This window comes from Cetorhinus maximus, chromosome 10 (genome assembly GCF_964194155.1).
Source record: "Cetorhinus maximus chromosome 10, sCetMax3.hap1.1, whole genome shotgun sequence".
In the NCBI taxonomy this organism is placed as follows: domain Eukaryota; kingdom Metazoa; phylum Chordata; class Chondrichthyes; order Lamniformes; family Cetorhinidae; genus Cetorhinus; species Cetorhinus maximus.
The window spans coordinates 124,001,256-124,021,289 of NC_135888.1; the positions used below are offsets into that span (position 1 = coordinate 124,001,256).

The window sequence follows — 20,034 nt, forward strand, 5'->3', positions numbered from 1 at the left end:
AGTGTGATGGAATCACTTGCCTGGACAACTGCAGCTCCAACAATACTCAAGAAGTTCGACACCATTCAAGACAACACCTTAAACATTCACTCTCCATCACTGACACAGTGGCAGCAGTGTCACCACATACAAGATGCAGTGTAACAACACACCAAGGCTCCTTCGACATCATATTCCAAACCAACAACCTCTACCACCTAAAAGGACAAGGGCAGATGTATGGGAATGCAACTACCAGCAGTTCCCCTCCAAGCCACACACCATCCTAACTTGAAACTATATAGTCATTCCTTCATTGTCACCAGGTCACAATCTTGGAACTCCCTTCCTAACAGCACTGTGGGGGTATGTACACCTCATGGACTACAGTGGTTCAAAAAGTTCTCTCACCACCACTTTCTCAAAGGGAATTAAGAATGGGGAACAAATGCTGGCCTAGCCAGCAATACGCACATCTTGTGAAAGCATTAAGTGATGGTAATACCATTGAATGTCATGGGAAGATGATTAGATTTTCTCCTGTTGGAGGTGGCCATTGCCCAGCACTTGTGTGGCACGAATGTTACTTGCTACTTGTCAGCCCAACCTTGTATATTGTCCAGGCCTTGCTGTATATGGACACTGACTGCTCAAGATATGAGACGACGCAAACGGTGCTGAACATTTTGCAATCGTCAGCGGACGCCCCTACTTCTGGCCTTATGATGGTGGGATGGTCATTGGTGAAGCAGCTGAAGATGTTTGTTCCTGAGATCAAGGGCTTGAGTTCTGGGTCCTGAGGTCTTCCTGCATTTGGGCATGGACTGCTTCAAGATCTGAGAAAATGCACATGGACTTGAACAGAGAAACGATCAGCATTTGGCACCACTTCTCATTTTATAATGCAGGGAACATGATGATGAGTCAAGTGAAGATTGCTGGGCCTAAGACACTGCCCTGAGAAACTCATGCAACAATGCCCTGGAGCTCAGAGGATTAACTTTCTTCCTTTATGCCAGTGGAGTTTTCCACTTGATTTCCATTGACTTCAGTTTAATTGGGGCTCCTTGATACTACATTGGTTAAATGTTGCTTTGAGGTCAAGGTAGTGCCACTCACCTGACCTCTGGAATTCAGGTCTTGTGTGTTCTTCTCTTGGATCCACAATTGGGCCACAACCATTATAGGCTTTAGAGCCAAGCGATCCTGGCAGGACCCAACTGAGCGTCAATAATCACATTATTAATCATTAGTTGCCAAGTCCTGCTGGATGGCACCATTGCCTCCTTCCATCATATTGGTGATAAACAGGTGTAGGCCAATGGTCGTTTGTTAGACAAGTTGGGTGTATCATACCTTTTGTGGCTAGGATACACCTGGGCAATCTACCATGTCATCAGGTGGAAGCTAATGTTGTAGCTGTACTGGATCAGGTTAGCTAAGTGTTCGGGAGCACAAATCTTCAGCAATGTAGCTAGAATATTGTCAGTAACCTTTGCTATGACCAGTGCACTCAGTGATTTCTTGATGTCAGGCAGTGTGAAAACTGGCATATCTGTTGGCAGGGACCCCAGGGGAAGAACGGAGGATTATCCACTCCACACATCTGCCTGAAGACTGATGGAAACACTTCAGCATTATTGCTTGTTTACTGGGTTCCACCATCATTGAGGAGTATGGTGTCCCTGGAGCTGCCTCCTTCAATTAAGTTCCTCAATTGTCCACAAAGTTCACCAAGTTGTGTTAGGAATGTGCATTTTTATATTATAACACTACGGTACTTGTGCCTGTAGGCCAAGGTTGACTGCTTGCAATTTAGGATTAAACCTGAAACTACTCATGGCTAATCATCATGATAGCACTGGTTGCACTTGATGCACACACTATCTTCATCCAGCAACCTACTTCAAATGCTGTTTTTAAGCTTGGCTAAAAGATCATTAGATAACCTCCTCAACGACCTTTCTTCTACTGCCAATCTCCATTTTGACATCAAGTTAAACAGAAAAATATTGTTTTAGGGTCAGTAGGACACAATAGGAGCTATGGCATCAAACCACAGAGTCTCCAGTTTAGTGTGAAAAGGATATCTAAATTTAAGCATGTGCAAGCTGGGCCTTAAAAGATTGCTGCAATAACTTGTGGTAAACAGAGTTTTCAATTTCATCTTCACAAATTAATTTAATATTAAATGAAATTTAGCATATAAATTACAAGTTAATCATTTAGTATAAAATAGGCTGAATTATTTTTCAGTCTTAATCATGAACTGATAAGATTGTATCGGTATACAATTCTGCTGCTATTGCTGGCCAACAGCTTCTCATGACTATGGCCATGTCTTGTGCCGTTGAATCAGTTCTTATTCATACCAATTAGCATTGTGAAATTGCTACAAAATACAACGCAGCGATAGGTAGACTGGCATGGGCTAGATCAAGCAGGTTACTTACTCTCTCATATGTTTGTTCTCTGGATGCATGCCGTTAAGTTCAGTGTACATTTATCAGCTTGACTTGGAACGTCAAATAGGGTCATGGTTTTACCATTTTTGGTAGATATCCAGCCAACTCCAAATAAAAACTGTACTACTATCACTAACTTCTTACAGAACAACAATTTACCTGGTCTGGGACCCCGTGGTGGCACACCCTGCCGTTCCCTAATTCGCTGATCACGAGGTCTTGGGGGTGGAATCTGTATTTCTGGTTTTGTCTCTGGTCGGGGCTATAAACAAACACAAATAACTCTTCTCGTACTGTACAACTTAAAAAAAAAAATTCTCAAACCAATTCAGATAAAAATCACAGAAATGCTGTAAATTTGAGCTTTCGCACTCGGAGGATAGTGTTCGATATTAATTCAACCTTAAAGCAGCAATATACGTGTGGAACTGCAAGAGTTCCATTGACTTTAAATCTCATTCACTTTGGAAAAATTTAGAAACTTGCAAATGTTCGAAAAGAACTCAGCAGCATGAATTTGAGCACATCCCAGCCAGAAAAGCATAACTAGCAAAATGTACACAAGTGCTGTACTGTTAGATAAGTTTGAGAAATGAAAACAAGATTTATTAACAGAAAAGCATCGACTTTCACAGCAGTGTAACATGATTTTTCTACCCCAAGATGGCTTATATCAGGGGGCAGAGGGGGTGGGGGGTGAAAAGCTAAATATACAGATCCCATTAGACCTCAAGTTCTTTGAGCTATCTGTAACTCAGAGTGTAAACGGGTTTCAGGTTGGATCTTCCACCTATGCCAAGTGCTTGAGTTGGAGGTACTCAACAGTCGGCTTCAGTGGCTACGCAGTTAGTGAGGGGAAAAATATATCTCAGGGTCACTATCCAGCAAGCCCTGTTGCAAGTGGATGTGTATACATTAACTGAAGGCGGGATTGGGCCTACAAATGATCAACAGCCGTTTTGGTGGAGTGCGAGACTGGTGGAGTGGCACCCACTGAACTATACCCCAGTAAGCAGTCATCAGGGAATGAGTGGGAGAAGAAAACGGGAACCTAATTGTTTTAAGGAACTTCAGTGCCAGCATTACCTGTGGTGTTGGGGCTTTGACAACATGAGGTGGAATTCCAGTAGTGGGGACAATGCCACTAGGGGGCAGATTCTTACTTGTTACTGAAGCCCAGGAGAACGTCTGGAGAGAAAGCAGTTATGATATAGTCAGAAACCCAAAACAAGTTATCATAGTAAAAAAATTTGCCAACGATGCACACAGCAATAATATACAATATCTAAATGTTCTGCATAACGTAACAGCCCATGTATCTAAAATATTAGGTGCACCAAATCACAAAACGTCCAAAACTCAGACATTATAGAGCTAAACTTCCGAGGAGTGGCAATCACAGTCAGATTGCCACTCCACTCCTTTTCACTTAACTTAGTCGGGAGCTGCACATTTCTCGCCCACCTTTCAGACTTGGGCCTGGTGAGAAATGTGCAGCGTACCAACTCCTGGAACTCTTCAAAACAGGACAGCAGGGGAAGAGAAGCCACACCCCCTTTTTATACCCAACTGCTGTAAACTGGGCAGGTTTTAAAAGGTCTCAGCCACTTTGAGAAGCCAGGGAGAAAGAGTAAATTAAGTGGATGGGGAGGGGTTTTGTGTGCATGTAGGAAAAAGGGGGGTGGGGGTAGTCAGTAGAGTAGTCAGGTGGGGGTGCTGTGTGCGCCTAGGGGGTCAGTACCAAGTTAACCAGGAATTAGAAGTAGTTTTAATCCTTCTTTCCCTGGATAGCTATTCTGCTAAGACAGTGGGAACCATCTGAAGTCTCCTATTTAAATCAGATGGTTCCAGGTACAGGGTTGCTCATCGGAAGTTTGAGCTTCCTGTGCTGTCCTTGCATGAGGACTTCTAGAGGGTCCCCCAGCGCATCCTTCTGGGGTACCTCCGCGGTACGACCCACCCAGAGATCGGAAGCTCTGGACCTATGGGGCCAGTTTTAACTCTGTGAAAGTGGGTAGGCTTTGAATAGGTTAAAAAATCAGACGCAGTGTAATGACATGCAAATTAAAACTGTCATTTAAACAATAAATTCATAGATCAAGAATGTGGACACAAAATAGGAGCCGGAGTAGGCCACATGGTCCTTCAAGCCTGCCCCATCATTTAACATGATCTTGGCTGATTATCTATCGCAACTTCACATCATCCTCATATCCCTTAACATCCAAAAACCTATAGATCTTTTTCTTGAATATACTCAGCGTATTAGCCACCACAACTCTCTAAGCTTGAGAATTCTAAAGATTCACAACCCTTTCCAGTGAAAATACTTTTAATCTCAGTCCTAAATGGCTGACCCCTTATTGAAATCATGACCCCATGTTTTACATTCCCAAGCCAGAGGAAACATTTTCCTAGTATCGGCCCTGACGAGCCACTGAAGAATTGTTAATTTCAATTAGCTCGCCTCAATCTTTTAAACTCTAGTGAATGTAGGCCTAGTCTACACAGTCCCTCCTTATAGGACAATCCCCACATCCCAGGAACCATTATACTGGGGTTGGATTTTTTTCTTAAAAGTAAAAAAACTATGCTATTGTGCAAGCTCTGAAGAGTCATAAAGACTCAAAACATTAACTCTGTTTCTCTCTCCACAGATGCTGCCAGGCTTGCCGAGTTCTTCCAGCATTTTTTATTTTTGTATGTTACTGTGCAAATGGTTTCCAAACATGATGCAAAATGATTAGTGGCATATTGCTTAATAGAAGTGAAATTAAGGATACAAGAAATAAATGGCCCGTGGAACTGGAAAAGGGCTCTTCTACAGCAACCAAAAGGAAATTGCTCATACCCTGGAATCCTCAGCTACAACTGGTGCTGGATCAGCAGGTGGAGGGGATGGAGATTTTACCACAGGATCCTCAGCAACTTCCTCCTCCAATACAGGCTCAGGCTTTACTTCCTCCACAGGTGGCTCTGGTTCTGGTTCTGATGGAACAATGTGTTCTTCCAAGGGTTCCTCTAACCCGTTGCTGTAATTGGACAGTGCAAAAAGTCAAGACACACCAATGCATCCTGATACAATTAAGCAGTTAATTAAGTATTAGTGCCGTTAATCTAGTATAATTAGTCATAATGTGCCTTGTAGACCAAGCTAGCTTGGTTTCATGACTAACAAGATGCTTGTTTATCCCCAAAACCTTCCTACCACCTTTCAATAATGAGCATACTTGGAGAGAAAAAGCACAAGGGATTAAATTATTCATTTCTCAGCCCTGATTGGAAACATACGAATTAGGAGCAGTAGCAGGCCACTCAAACTGAAGGAAGAGGAGGTTAAATACCAAGAACCACTGGTATCACCCAAATCCCTCCGCAGAACACAGGTAATGTACACACCTGCAGCACATCATATGAGCAGTCAAAATTGTTGTGACATGCAAAATCTAGGATAACCTTATTACTGTAATCTAAACAAAAGTGGCTTCATTTTCTACTACACTGTCACAATATTGTTTGTATCCCCCACCAAAATGAAATTCAATTGCCATGGCTTCTAAGAGCCAGACTTGAGTTCCAAAAAACTGTTAAATTGCACAACTTCAATTTTAATAACAACCATGATAAAGAGAGAGCTCCTCTTTAATCTGTCAATCCATACATCCATTCCCCTGGTACAGGGTTGTCCCAGCTATATGATAAGATTGAATAATGAGCAGTAACTTTCTCTAGCACAATCAATCAGGAAGGCAAAGATGAACTATGAAACTAAATTATCAAGGAACAAAACAGTAAAATATTTTACAAGCACATCAATAAAATAAAAGGCGGCTGCGATGGCAATAGAGCCATTAAGGAATAGACAGGATAACACATGTAACATTGAAGACATGGCAGAAATATTAAGTAATTATTTCACTTCAGTATTTACCACAGAGATAGGACAGGTGGTCATGACATTGAATTGTGTAATGAGATAAGTCCATTTAAAATTTTAAAAAGGTGATGTACTGAGTGACTAAACAAAGTCAATGAGGTCAAGGGGCCTGGGCCCGGATGGATTGCATCCACTTTTTAAAAAATAATCTAGGGGAGGGATAGCAGAAGAATTACTACTCAATAATTATAGAAAAAAGTGTAGTGCCAGAGGACTGGCAGATCGCTAAAATATGCAAATTACATATGAAGTGGGGACAGAACATGTCCAGGGAATTATAGACCAGTCAGCTTATCAGTGGTAGGAAAAATATTAGAATCTTTACTAAAGGATAGATGAACATCCAGGAATGAGAAATGTAACAAATAGTCAGCGGTGATTTCAAAAGGGAGAATCTTGCTTGACTAATCTTATTGATTTTTTTTGAAGATGAGAGAGAGTAGACAATGGTAATGCAGTAGCTGCAATTTATCTGGATTTTCAAAAGGCCTTCCAATACGGTATCCCATAATAGACTAATGAGCAAGGCCACAGAATGTGGAGTTGGGGCTAGTGGCAGAATGGATTGTTAGCTGGCTTCAAGACAAAAAAGCAGAGGTGGGAAGTGCGGGGACCACTGCTGTTCACAATTTACATTAATGACTTGGACTTTGAAAACAAAAACTCAATTTATAACTTTGTAAATGACACTAAATTGGGGTGGGTGGAGGGGGGGCAGTCGATAATGGGGGCCGCAATTGCAATCTCGATAAGAAGCATTTTCAGGTTGGCAAAATGTAACTAGCGGATCACAGAATAGGCAAATAAAGTTCAACACAGATAAACATGAGCTAGTAGGGGTCATTGAATATATTTTTAAGGCAGAGGTAGATAGATTCTTGACTAACAAAGTAGTCTAAGGGTATCTGGGGTAGGTAGGTAAGTGGCATTGAAGCCACAATCAGATCAACCATGATTATACCGAATGGCAGAGCAGACTCGAGGGGCTGAATTACCTACTCCTGCTCTTAATTCGTACGTTTGTACACTTTGGCAGGAAGAGTAGGGGGATCACTTATTACTTGGAAGGTCAGGTCTAGGTGGGGTAGAGGAACAGAGGGATTTCAGAGTACAAATACATCAATCACTAAAAATTGCACCACATGTTAGCAAGGCCATAAAAAAACAAACACTGTCCATTATTTCTAGTGGGATAGAATAGAAAAGCATAGAAGTTACACCAACCCTGTGTTCAGTTCTGGCTGCCACATTATAACTCTTTTGAGTCAACCAAATAAACTAAATTAACAAAATTAGGGACAAAATAAACGCAGCCCCTTAAAGGGAAACTGCAAAAACAAAATATTAAAAATTTCAAGGAAACTTACGAACATTAAATCAAAATGTGATTAAAAGGGTCAATAAAGCACCCCAGTCCCCGCAGTGCCCGAGCACGGAAGACCTCGACAGTGCCGGCAGACACCGTGTGCTCCTTCTCCAGAAGCACCTGGCCATGAACATAGCCATGGAAGAGGCGTAGACAGTCAGGTCGGACGACCCCCCACCCTCGCCATATTATAGAGGCACTGGAGAAGGAGCAAAGACGATTTACAAGGATAATACCAAAAATGCGGGGCATATATATCAGGAAAGGGTTGACAAGCTGGGAAAGGTTTAACAGGCTGAGTGTTGTCTTTCTTAAAAAAAGGCTGATGGGTGATCTTTAAAATTATGGGTCTTTAAAATTATGAGAGGTTTTGATAGAGTAGATACCAGAGTTTCCTCTTGTGGGGAGGAGCATAGCTAGAGGCCATCTATATAAAAGAGTCAGCAAGAAGTCCAATAAAGGAACTCAGAAGAAACTTATTCACCCAAAGAATGCTAAGAATATGGAACTCACTACCAGTTGTAGTGAGTAGTTGAATAGTATAGATGCATTTTAAGGGGAAACCAGACAAGCATGATGAAGAGAGTAGATAGTTACAATGGTAAATTTAGATGAAAAAAGATGGGAGGAGACTCAAGTGGAGCATAAACACAGAGGCTGGTTGGGCCAAATGGTCTGTTTCTGTGCCGTATATGCTATGTAATCTAATGTCCCAAACTCAAATACTCAGAACCCTCAAATAAGCAGTCCCAGAACTTAAAACTAAAAAGAAAAATCAACCTAAAGCAACGAACATTCCTCTACCTCACAGCTGCATCGTAGTAAACCCCACTGTCATCTTGGACAGCTTCTGGTGATGGCTGACGCTCTTCAGGTTCCTCTACTTCTTCCTCAGACTCTGAAATAAATAAACCAATAAGCAACTCTACTCTCACCATACAAACCCTCATACTAATGCCTAAAGAGGCAACATGTCCATAGATGTTTGCGCAATGCCCAGATTTGTTCCCTTCCTGAACCATCAGACAAAGAATGGAGGCAGTGGCAAAGTGGTAATGTCAGTGGACTAGTAATCCAGAGGACCAGGCTAATGCTCTAGGGGCATGGCAGCTGGTGGAATTTAAATTCCATTAATAAATCTAGAATTGGAAACTAGTGTCAGTAATGGTGACCATGAAAGTATCATTGTCATAAAAACCCATCTCATTCACTAATGTCCTTTAGAGAAGGAAACTGCCATCCTTACCCAGTCTGGTCTATATGCAACTCCAGACCCACAGCAATGTGGTTGACTTATAACTGCCCTCTGAAATGGCCTAGCAAACCAATCAGTTCAAGGGCAATTAGGGATAGGCAACAAATGCTGGCCTTGCCAGCGACATCCCCATCCCAGGAAAGCATGAAGAAAAAAAAACCTTCATTTTTATAGTGCCTTTAATGCAGTGAAATGCAGACCAAGGAAATCCATAGAAATATTACAAAACAAAATTTGACGCTGGGCCATGTAAAAAGATTTGAGGGAAGTTGACCAAAAGCTTGGTAAAAAGCAGTGCCTTAAAAGGAAAGAAAGACGGGCATAGAAGCTCAGGGAGCAAATTCTACAGCTGAAGGCATGACAGCCAATATGGACTGATTAAAGATGGGGGTGTTCAAGAGGTTGGAATTGGAGCAGCACAGATCTGAGGTTTATTGGCTGGAGGAGATTACAGATATAGGGAGTGGCAAGACCATGGAAGAATTTAAAACAAACATGAGAATCTTAAAATTGAAGCCTTGCTGATCCACATTAACTCGCAATTAAGCAAACAGAGGTGATGGGTGAACACAAAGTGGGTTAGAATAAGGACTGCAGAGATTTGGATGATCTCAAGTTTACAGAGGGTTGAACATAAGAGGCCAGCCAAGAGTGCGCTGGAATAGTCAAGTCTAGAGGTAACAAAGACATGGATGAGGATTTCAGCAGAGGAGCTGAGGTAGGAGCGAATTTAGGCAATGTTAGAGGCTGAAAAAGGTGGGCTTTAGTGATATGGCAGACCTGTAGTTGGAAATTCACCTCAGGGTCAAACAGGCTGCAAACATTCTGGTTCAGCCTCAAAAGTAGCCAGGGGAAGTGTCAGAGTGTTTCCATGAACTCCACTCCTATGTTTTCAAATGATGCTGTCGAGGGAGAACATAATAGCTCAGATGTAAGGAGGGGTCAAGGTTAGATCCTTGCAGGAGCTGGAAAAGCTGCAGGTAATTCTTGGGCCATGATTTGATACATAAAAATGGGATCAGGTGAGTATAGTCTCACTCATTGCACAACAGCAGAGGCATGGGTGGGTGGTGCGGTCAATGATGAAAATGTCAAGGGAGAATCGCTTACCACAGTCAGTCATATAGGATTTTTTTTGGCTCTGATAAGAGCCATGTTGGTACTACAGCAAGGGGGGGAAAACACGATTGGAGGGATTCAAACATGGAGTTTTCGGAAAGGCGTTCACTGATTTGGATGACAGCATGTTCAAGGACTTTGGAGAGAAATGGGAGGTTGAGATGGGGTCGAAGGTTGGTTTCCTATGGGGTGAGGGGCAATGACTGCAGATTTGAAGGAGAGAGGCACAGTACCCGAGCTGAGAGAACTGTTAACAATATCACTAACATCGGAGACAGGAAGGAAAATCGGTGGTCAGCAGTTTAGTAGGAATAGGGTTGAGGGAGCAGGAGTTGGGTCTCATGGGCAAGGTGAGCTCAGCCAGGGCATGAAGAAAAATAGTAGAGAAACTGGAGAAGGATGCAAGTTCAGGGCTAGGGCAGAGGGAAACCTTAGAGGAAATTTGGTCTGATGGGCTCGATGGAGAGAGTGAAGCAGCAGAGACAGAAAAAACTAAATGCTGCACCATAGTCTTTAAGGTGATGCACAACTGCTGCTGTATTCAACTGTATTGTGCTGTTGTTTAACTGCCATGAGAAACATTGTCTATCAGTGCATGAAACACTGCAATGCAGTGAATGAGTGATCATTGTAACATTTCCTCTATGATCCCATTTTCAGATCAGAGGAAGCTTTCTTCAGTGTATTTAACTTTTTATGGCCAAATCCTTGGTGAGAGAATGCCTGTAAACAAGCAATATGGCCCAAAGGTATTTAAAAAGGGACTGTTGCAAATTCAATTCAATTATTGATATCTAATTCACAAGACAGAAAGGAATGTAAAAGTCAGCCATAGATTGCTCTTTAAACTTTCATTGCTAATGGGAGAAATATTTGAAATCCTTTGAAATATCCTGACGTTTCAATGGCATAACGAGTTTGATAAAACAAAAAAACATTCTACTCACTTATTTTGCACAAATCACAATAAAAAAGGTGGAAGTCACTATGTAGTAAACTAACTATGAGTGGCAGGGCAGGGTGGTTGTGTGGTGGCAGTGGCGAGGTAGGTACACATATGCATATGGTGCATAATACTTTTAACTTAAAACTTTGAGCCTTTTCCTGCACAAGAAACATGTTACCAACACCTTGCCTCTTCAACATAAGTTGGTCAATTTCGTCAAACACTGAGCCAGATTTGAGACACTCGCACACAGTTGGCAAAAAATTTCCGTACCAGATTGGAAAAAACAGGGTGGAATTAACATGTTTTTAATACATACTTCATGTCAAAATGACTAAAACAAAATAGCTGGAGACTGATGGGCAAGTTCAAACTGCTTCTAAATCTCCTCTGATTTGATCCTCTAGGAAAAAGGCAGCAATTAGTTTAGGAATGAAACTGGCTCATTGGGGTAAAGTACACTTTGACAGAAAGGACACAATAATGTGCCTTTAACACACACAGCATCCTTTGGAGGGTAATCTTTAACACAGTCCACATTCTTTAAAGGGTAGTTGGGGCTAATGTGGTTTTCAACATCCAATACATACGAATCACATTTACACCAACAGCCTGCTCCAAATGCTGTACACTGTGCCAATGTACTACCATTAGAATCACAAAGTTTGTTGATTTGAAATTTAGGCTCTACTTGTATACTGTGGCAGTTCTTTTTCTAACACATCATATATATTGGCCAAGATATATAATTGGATCAGAGTGGCCATTTTGGAACTCCAGCTGAAAGCAGCTAGACTAGTCCATGTAGCATTCTTTCACAGAACAATGAATCTCACTTGTGGAAAATATCAAGCTATATATTCCAGAAATCCTGCAGGATCTGAAATAGTTAAAACATTTAAAAATATTCACAATTAATATATAATTTGGTTTAGAAAAAGTGTGTAGAACTAATCAGATTTCATTTGAAGAGTCAACCAAGAGTTGATAGAAAAGGACAACCATTTCAAAATCATGAACATCCTCTTCAAGACATACAAAAGTCTTTGTATGTCAGGTGAAATGATATACAACGTTCCACACTTGGACAATGAACTATGGCCCTGTTGCATTAAACTTCCTAAAACAGGCTACTTCCTTGACAAAGGACCAAAGTCAGGGAGACAAAGGAAGTTGTAGGGAAGAATGAGGCCAGAGAGAAGGAGATAAAAACAAAGATGAGAATTTAAAATTTGAGCACTGAAATAATTCGAGCCAACACAGGTCAGTGAGGAACAGGTTTACTGCAACCCTCTGATCAAATCACAGTCCAAGTGATAAAAATAAACTTTGAGAAAGGAAAACCCAAAATTAACACAATGAAAATGTCTGTTAGATGCACCAATGGTTAAGTGCTTAAAAAAAATCAGAAACAGGCTTTTTGGAACAGGAGGATTTTTGAATCGAGGACCTGCAATCTGCACTCTAAAGCCTTCCCATCCAAGGATTTCTCTGAAAAACCTTTCCATTGGACATTCGAAATATCCAACAGTTGATGTCTTATGTCTGTTTATTATGATCTTCAACAGCATTGCAGACAGCCATAAAACTATAGGTTAAATAAAGTGTAAAAAGTACAGTAAAGGTGAAACTCAATTAGTGAGTGAACAATATGGCTGGATTTGTTCAGTTAACTTGGGAAATTATTGAGGTATATTTGCTCACCTTCCGGGGGCTCAGTATCAGAATCCCCAAACACTTCATCTTGATAGCGGAAAATATCATTGTGGACATAAAACTTGTTTGCAACTGAACCCTGAGAAAAGAAACAAAGATGGGGCAACAAAGAAAGACAAATCACACTAATGAACATTAATCATTTTCTTCCCCCTTACAAAATCTTATAGTCTGGACTTCACTCTGTACCGTGCCCAATGTTAGAACCACAGGTTTCATACTCGGGTAGTATTGTATAACTGGAAATAAAGAGTGGGTATGGAAAGGTGAAGTCAGTTTTGGGCAATTTTCCTCTTTGTTCTTACTCCCCACCCCTGTTCTCAAAAGCTAAGATTCCTTGATGGAATAGGATTCCACAAGTACACAAGCTGTGATCCTGTTCTCACACATTGTGCTGTCAAGTGCACTTTCAGCAGTTTGGCAATCGGGAACATGGGTCCTTGTGTTTTAAGACTCATTAGGAAAAAAAAATTCTAACCAGACAGTACAGGAGATACAATAGCACCAAAATAATCAACCTAACCTTATCAAGTACTGGCATGCATTGTTCACAGTTTTATGAAAAGGAAATGGTGTTTGAAAAATGTAGAGTTATTTGAGGACGTAACAAGGAGGGAAACAATAGATATAAAGTATCTGGATTTCTAAAAGGCATTTCATATGGTACCACATAAAAAGATTACCACACAAGATAAGAACTCATGATGTTGGGGGTATGATATTAGCATGGATAGAGGATTGGCTAACTAACAGGAAACAGAGTCGGGATAATCCAATCATCTTCAGATTGGCAAAATGTGGAGTGCCACAAGGATCAGTGCTGGGGCCTCAACTATATACGATCTACATGAATGGATGAAGGGACTGACTGAATTAAAGCCAAATTTGCTGATGATATAAAGATAAGTAGGAAAGCAAATTGCGAGGACACAAGGGTCAGTAAAGGAATCTAGGTAGGTTAAGTGAGTGGACAAAAATTTGGTAGATGGAATATAATGTGGGAAAATGTGAATTTGCCCACTTTGGCAAGAAGAGGAGAAAAGCAAGTTATTTAATTGGAGAGATTGCAGAAAGCCGCAGGACAGAGGGATCTAAGTATCCTTGTACATGAATCCCAAGAAGTTAGCAAGTAATTAGGAAGGCAGGCCTTTATTGCAAAGTGGGAGGAGGAGTATAAAAGTAGGGAAATCTTGCTACAACTTTACCGGGCATTGGTGAGACTGCAACAAGAGTACTCTGCAGTTTGGTCTCCTTACTCCATACCTGCACTGGAAGCAATTCAGAGAAGGTTCACCAGGCTGATTCCTGGGATGAAGGGACTATCTTGTGAGAAAAGGTTGAGCAGGTTGGGCTTATATCAATGGAGTTTAAAAGAACAAAGGCAATCTTATTCAAACATATAAAATTCCATGGGGGCTTGACAGGGTTGATGCTGAGCGTACATTTCTCCTCATGGTGGAATCTATAACGAGGGGGCTCAGTTTAAAAATAAAGGGTCCCCATTTAAGATGGAGATAAGGAAGAATTTCTTCTGAGGATCATTAATCTTTGGAATTCTCTTCAGAGAGAGCAGAGGAAGGCTGGGTCATTGAACATATTCAAGGCAGAGTTATAGGCAGATTTTTGATCTGCAAAGCCAAGGGTTTGGAGAGGTGGGGGGAGGGCAGTGGCAGGGGTGGCAGCAAGAAAGCAGAATTAAAGCCACAACCAGGTCAGCTTTGATATTTTTGAATGACAGAGCAAGCTCAATATGCTGAATAGCCTACTTCTGGTTCCTATTTCTTATGAATAAAAACATTTCCCAGATTCAAAGTCTTTCAACTCCAGGCATGATTTAATTATTTAAATCATGTGTTTATAGAAATATAACAAAAACCAGGGCAAAAATTAAATAAGAAGCTTCAGCGAGTCACTATATCAATTTCAATCAGAAGCTATCTGGGGTCTTACACTTAAAAGGGGGACAAGGTAAATGCATTACAGTATATATAGAACCAGCTCTCTTACCTCAGGAGCTAGAACAAAAGTCTGCATGAAGCGTCTCATGGGCTGTCTGTTGTTTGACAGCTCACCCATAACCTGTACTACCACTCCGTCGTTCAACGTGGCATGAGCATCTACATGTTTGATCTTCGTGTGGCAGTCACGGAACTGAAGAGACATAACTTTCTTGTGGATCTCCTATAAAGGAAAAAGACAAGCTAAAGTTTTCATATTATGGGATCATAAAACTTCAAAATCCTATCACTATTTGCAAAACTGTCTTTTGGTTATTGTTTTAAACACGAAGACTATTCAGATGGAAATAACGCAGTCAATCCTTAAATTTAAGTTTCACATTTCAAATGGTGTATCTACATGCACAGATTCCTTCACAAGCTATTGTCTTTCATATTGTTACAATTCCACATCATTTAATTGCCAATATGAATTTGCTGCCAAAATAGAAAATAGGGGAAGAAGGACCAGCCACATCTGAAATGTAACCCGTCTGTTCTCTATAGATGCTGACTGACCTGCAGTATTATTATTTTTTTTAAGAACAGCATTTTCTATTCCTGCTTTTAATTAGCACATATGCATTATTTGCTTTTCACTTGCTATCAATTAGGTGCTGTTTTAAGAGCTTATAGAGTTGATAGTTTGTGGGGAGGCAGTAGCGTAGTGGTATTGTCACAGGACTAAAGACCTAGGGTAATGTTCTGGGTACCGTGGTTCAAATCTCACCATGGTAGTTGGTGGAATTTGAGTCCAATAAAAACCTGGAATTAAAAGTCTAATGATGACCACAAAACCATTGTTGTAAAAACCCACCTAGTTCACGAGTGCCCTTTAGGGAAAGAAATCTGCTGTCCTTGTCTGGTCTACATGTGACTCCAGACCCACAGCAATATGGTTAACTCTTAAAATGCAAGTTGTATCAAACCACTAAGCAGCCTATAAGGAATTACGACACCAGACTAACCACTTGGCTTAGGCACCAGAAACAACAACAGCAAACTCAGCCCTGTCGAACTTGGGAACATATGGGGGCCTGTGCCCAAATTGTGAGGGTTGTCTCACAGACTAGTCAAGCAACATAAGGCAGAACTATGTCATACTCTCAGAATCAGACCTTACAAATAATGTCCCAGACATTGATGGCACAGTTGGAAAGGAGTTGCCCTAGGAGTCCTCAACGTTGACTCTGGACCCCATGAAGTTTCATAGCATCAGGTCAAACATGGGCACGGAAACCTCCTGATTACCATATACCGTGCCACCCCCCCCTCCAACTGATGAGTCACTACTCCTTCATGTCGAACATCACTTGGAGGATGCGGAGAGGGTGGCAAAGACGCAAAATGTACTCATGGTGGGGGGGTTTGAACATCCACCAAGAGTGCCTTGGTAACACCACAACTGACCGACCTGGCTAAGTCCTAAAGGACACAGCTGTTGGACTGAGTCTGCAGCAGGTGGTGAGGGAACCAACAAGACAGAAAAGTCTACTTGACCTTGCCCCTACCAATTTATCTGTCCATGACAATATTAGGAGTGACCAACTCATAGTCTTTGTGGAGACGAAGTTCCGTCTTCACACCAAAGATACCCTCCATCGTGTTGTGTGGCACTACCACTGTGCTAGATGGAAAAGACTTCGAACGGACTTAGCAACTGAAAACTGGACATCCATGAGGTGCTGTGGGCCATCAGCAGCAGCAAAATTGCATTCAATCACAATCCGTAACCTCATGGCCCAGCACATCCCCCACTCCAGCATTACCATTAAGCTGGAGAATCAACCCTGGTTCAATGAGTGCAGGAGGGCATGCCAGCAGCAGTACCAGGCATACCTTAAAATGAGGTGTCAACCTGAAGTGACAACACAGAATTACTTACATGCTAACCAGCAGAAGCAGCATACAATAGAGCTAAGCGATCCCACAACCAGCAAATCAGATCAAAGACGCTTTGCAGTCCTGCCACATGCAGTAGTGAACAGCGATGGATAATCAAACAACTAACCAGAGAAAGATGCTGCACATTGTTGGATATTCCCCAGCCTCAATGATGGAGAAGCGCAGTACATCAGTGCAGAAGATAAGGCTAAAGCATTTGCAACCAACTTCAGCCACAAGTGCTGGGTGGATGACCCATCTCGGTCTCCTCCTGAGGTCCCCAGCATCACAGATGTCAGTCTTCAGCCAATTCGATTCACTCCATGTAATACAAAGAAACAGCTGAAAGCACTGGATGCTGAAAAGGCATTGGGGCCTGACAACATTCTGGCAACAGTACTGAAGACCTGTGCTCCAGAACTAGCCACACACCTAGCCAAATCTGTCAACTATCTGGCAAGGTGGAAAATTTCCCAGCTATGTCCTGTCCACAAAAAGCAGGACAAATCCAACCCGACCAATTAACGCCCCATCAGTCTATTTTCAATCACCAACAAACTGACGAAAGGGGATGTCAACAGTGCTATCAAGTGGCACTTACTCAGCAATAATCTGCTCACTAATGCTCAGTTTGGATTCCGTCAGGATCAGTCAGCTCCTGACCTCATTGCAGCCTTGGTCCAAGCGTGGACAAAAGAGCTGAATTCAAGTGGTGAGGTGAGGGTGCCTGCCCTTGACATCCAAGGCAGCATTTGACCGAGTGTGGTGCCAAGGAACCCCAGCAAAGCTGGAGGCAATGGGATTCAGGAGGAAAACTCCCCACAAGTTGCAGTATACCTAGCACAAAGAAAGTCAGTTGTGGTTGGTGAGGGTCAGTCACCTCAGCTCCAGGACATCACTGCAGGAGTCCCTTAGTGTAGTGTCCGTGGCCCCAACCATCTCCAGCTGCTTTATCAATGTTCTTCCCTCCATAATGTCAGAAGTGGGGATGTTCGCTGATGATTGCATGACGTTCAGCACCATTCACAACTCCTCAGATATTGAAGCAGTCCATGTCCAAATGCAGCAAGACCAGGACAATATTCAGGCTTGGGCTGATAAGTGGCATGTAACATTCACACCACACAAATGGCAGGTAATGACCATCTCCAACATGAACAAATTTAACCCTCTCCCCCTGACATTCAATGGCATTACCATTGCTAAATCCCCCCCACTATGAGCATCCTGGGTGTTACCATTGACCAGACACTGAACTGGCCCAGCCAAAGAAATCCTGTGCCTACAAGAGCAGGTCAGAGGCTAGAAATTGTGCAGGTAGTAACTCACTTCCTGACTCCCCAAAGCCTGTTCACCATCTACAAGGCTCAAGCCAGAGTGTGATGCAAAACTCTCCACTTGTCTGGATGAATGCAACTCCAACAACACAAGAAGCTTGTTACCATCCAGGCCAAAGCAGCCCCTTCATTGGGACCACATCCACCACCTTAAACATTCACTCTTTCCATCACTGATGCACACTGACAGCAGTATGTACCATCTAGGAGATGCAACTCACCAAGGCTCCTTTGACAAAACCTTCCAAGTCCACGACCTTTACAACCGCAAAGGACAAGGGCTGCAGCTGCATGGGAATACCACCAAGTTGCCCTCCAAGACACACACCATCCTGACTTGGAACTACATTGACATTCCTTCACTGTCACTGGGTCAAAATCCTGGACCTCCCTTCCTAGCAGCAGTGGGCATTCATTCAACATTGAATGCAGCGGTTCAAGAAGGCAGCTCACAACTACATTCTCAAGGGCAATTACAAGTGGGCAATAAGCGCTGCCCTAGCCAGCGAGGCCCACATCCCATGAAAGAATAAATGGGTTGACAGGCATATAAGAATCAGTGCTTGTGTCTCAGCTATTTATACTCTGCATCAATGGCTTAGATGACAGGCCCAAGTTTAATGTTTTCACGTTTCTCAATGATACAAAATTAAGAGAGAACATATGTTGTGAAGAGTGCATTAAAAGGTTGCAAAAGGATAGACAGGTAAAGTGAGCAGGTAATAATGCAGCAGATGGAATATAAATAAAACTTTAAGTAGGAACTTATCTATTTTTGAGGGAAAAATAGAAAAGCAGATTTTTTTTTTGTATGAGAAACTGGGAAATATTGATATTCAAAGAGGTCTGAATGTCTTTGTTCATGAATCACAGAAGGGTGTCATGCTGGTACAGCAGGTAATCAGGAAACTGCCTTTTGTTGTAAAGGGATTGAAGCACAAGAGAAAGAAGTCTTACTGAAGCTGTATAGGGTCTTGGTAAGATCACACCTCAAATGCTGTGTATAGTTTTGGTCTCCTCTCCCAAGAAAGGTTATACTTGCTTTAGTTCACTAAACAGATTCCTGGTAGGAGGGGATCTCATTGAAACAGAATTCTTAAGGTGCTTGAAAGGCTAGATGCCGGGAGCTTCTTTCCTTGGTCAGGGAGTCTCAAATTAGGGTCACAGTCACAGAACAAGGGGTTTGCCATTTTATACTGAGATGAGGAGAAATTTCATCACTCAAAAGATTGTGGATCTTTGGGATTCTTGACTGCAGAGAGCTATGGATGTTGTCATTAAGTATATTCAAGTCAGATATCAATACATTTACAAACATTCAGGGAATCAATGGGTATGGCAATAATATAGGAAGGCATAGCTGAGATAAATGAGCCATGGTGTTATTGAATGGAGGAGCAAGCTCAAAAACCCAATGGCCTATTTCTCTTTATAATCTCATTCTGGGATTATAGTTCTAAATATCTACACTTATCCAAATTAAAAAGTGAGTACTATCAAGTTATTCCAAGGAGGGAGAGGAGCAAATGTATCATTTTGTTCTTAAGGATTGTTTCTACAATACTTTCCAGCAGTAAGTGAATTGCAAGAAGTCACTTCCAAATTTGTGCCTCATAGCTTGGGTGTCACTAACTCAAGTTTCTACATCTGTACTTAATAAAGAGTTTAATCAGCCTTTTAAGTAAAAAACAGAAAATACTGGTAAAACTCAGCAGGTCTGGTAGCATCTGTGGAGAGAGAAACAGAGTTAACATTTGAGCATTTTAATGTGGGACCCTGATGAATAATCTCATCAGTTTTAATTAGAATTAGATACAGAATTAGAATCTACATGTGGCCTTAACACTGCCTCTTGTTAATGTCAGTCAGTCTTAAGGAGCTCAGTGGGAAATTTTATTACTGAATCCATTCCTACTGCCAAAGGTAAATAACAAGGTAAATTGGGAGAATTGGCGAGCAAAATATATCAACTGGTAAATTAGTATAAGTTTTCAAACAGGAATGATTAGATCAAAAAATCTTACTGCTAACTA

At 41.7% G+C, this 20,034-nt stretch overlaps 1 protein-coding gene across 7 annotated transcripts in view; it reads right to left on the reverse strand.

Moving 5' to 3' along the window:
* Positions 1–20,034, reverse strand: part of g3bp1 (GTPase activating protein (SH3 domain) binding protein 1) — a 36,986-nt gene that overhangs the window by 11,053 nt on the left and 5,899 nt on the right. For 5 of the 7 annotated variants that reach the window (XM_078551075.1, XM_078551076.1, XM_078551073.1 and 2 more), the window contains exons 4-9: positions 14,791–14,964; positions 12,772–12,862; positions 8,552–8,645; positions 5,296–5,476; positions 3,531–3,632; positions 2,604–2,706 (exon numbers count right to left, since the gene is read on the reverse strand). In XM_078551075.1, coding sequence (XP_078407201.1) covers positions 2,604–2,706; positions 3,531–3,632; positions 5,296–5,476; positions 8,552–8,645; positions 12,772–12,862; positions 14,791–14,964 — 745 coding nt within the window. The remainder of the gene's footprint in view (positions 1–2,603; positions 2,707–3,530; positions 3,633–5,295; positions 5,477–8,551; positions 8,646–12,771; positions 12,863–14,790; positions 14,965–20,034) is intronic. The other 2 variants (XM_078551080.1, XM_078551078.1) reach the window with 1 other exon arrangement.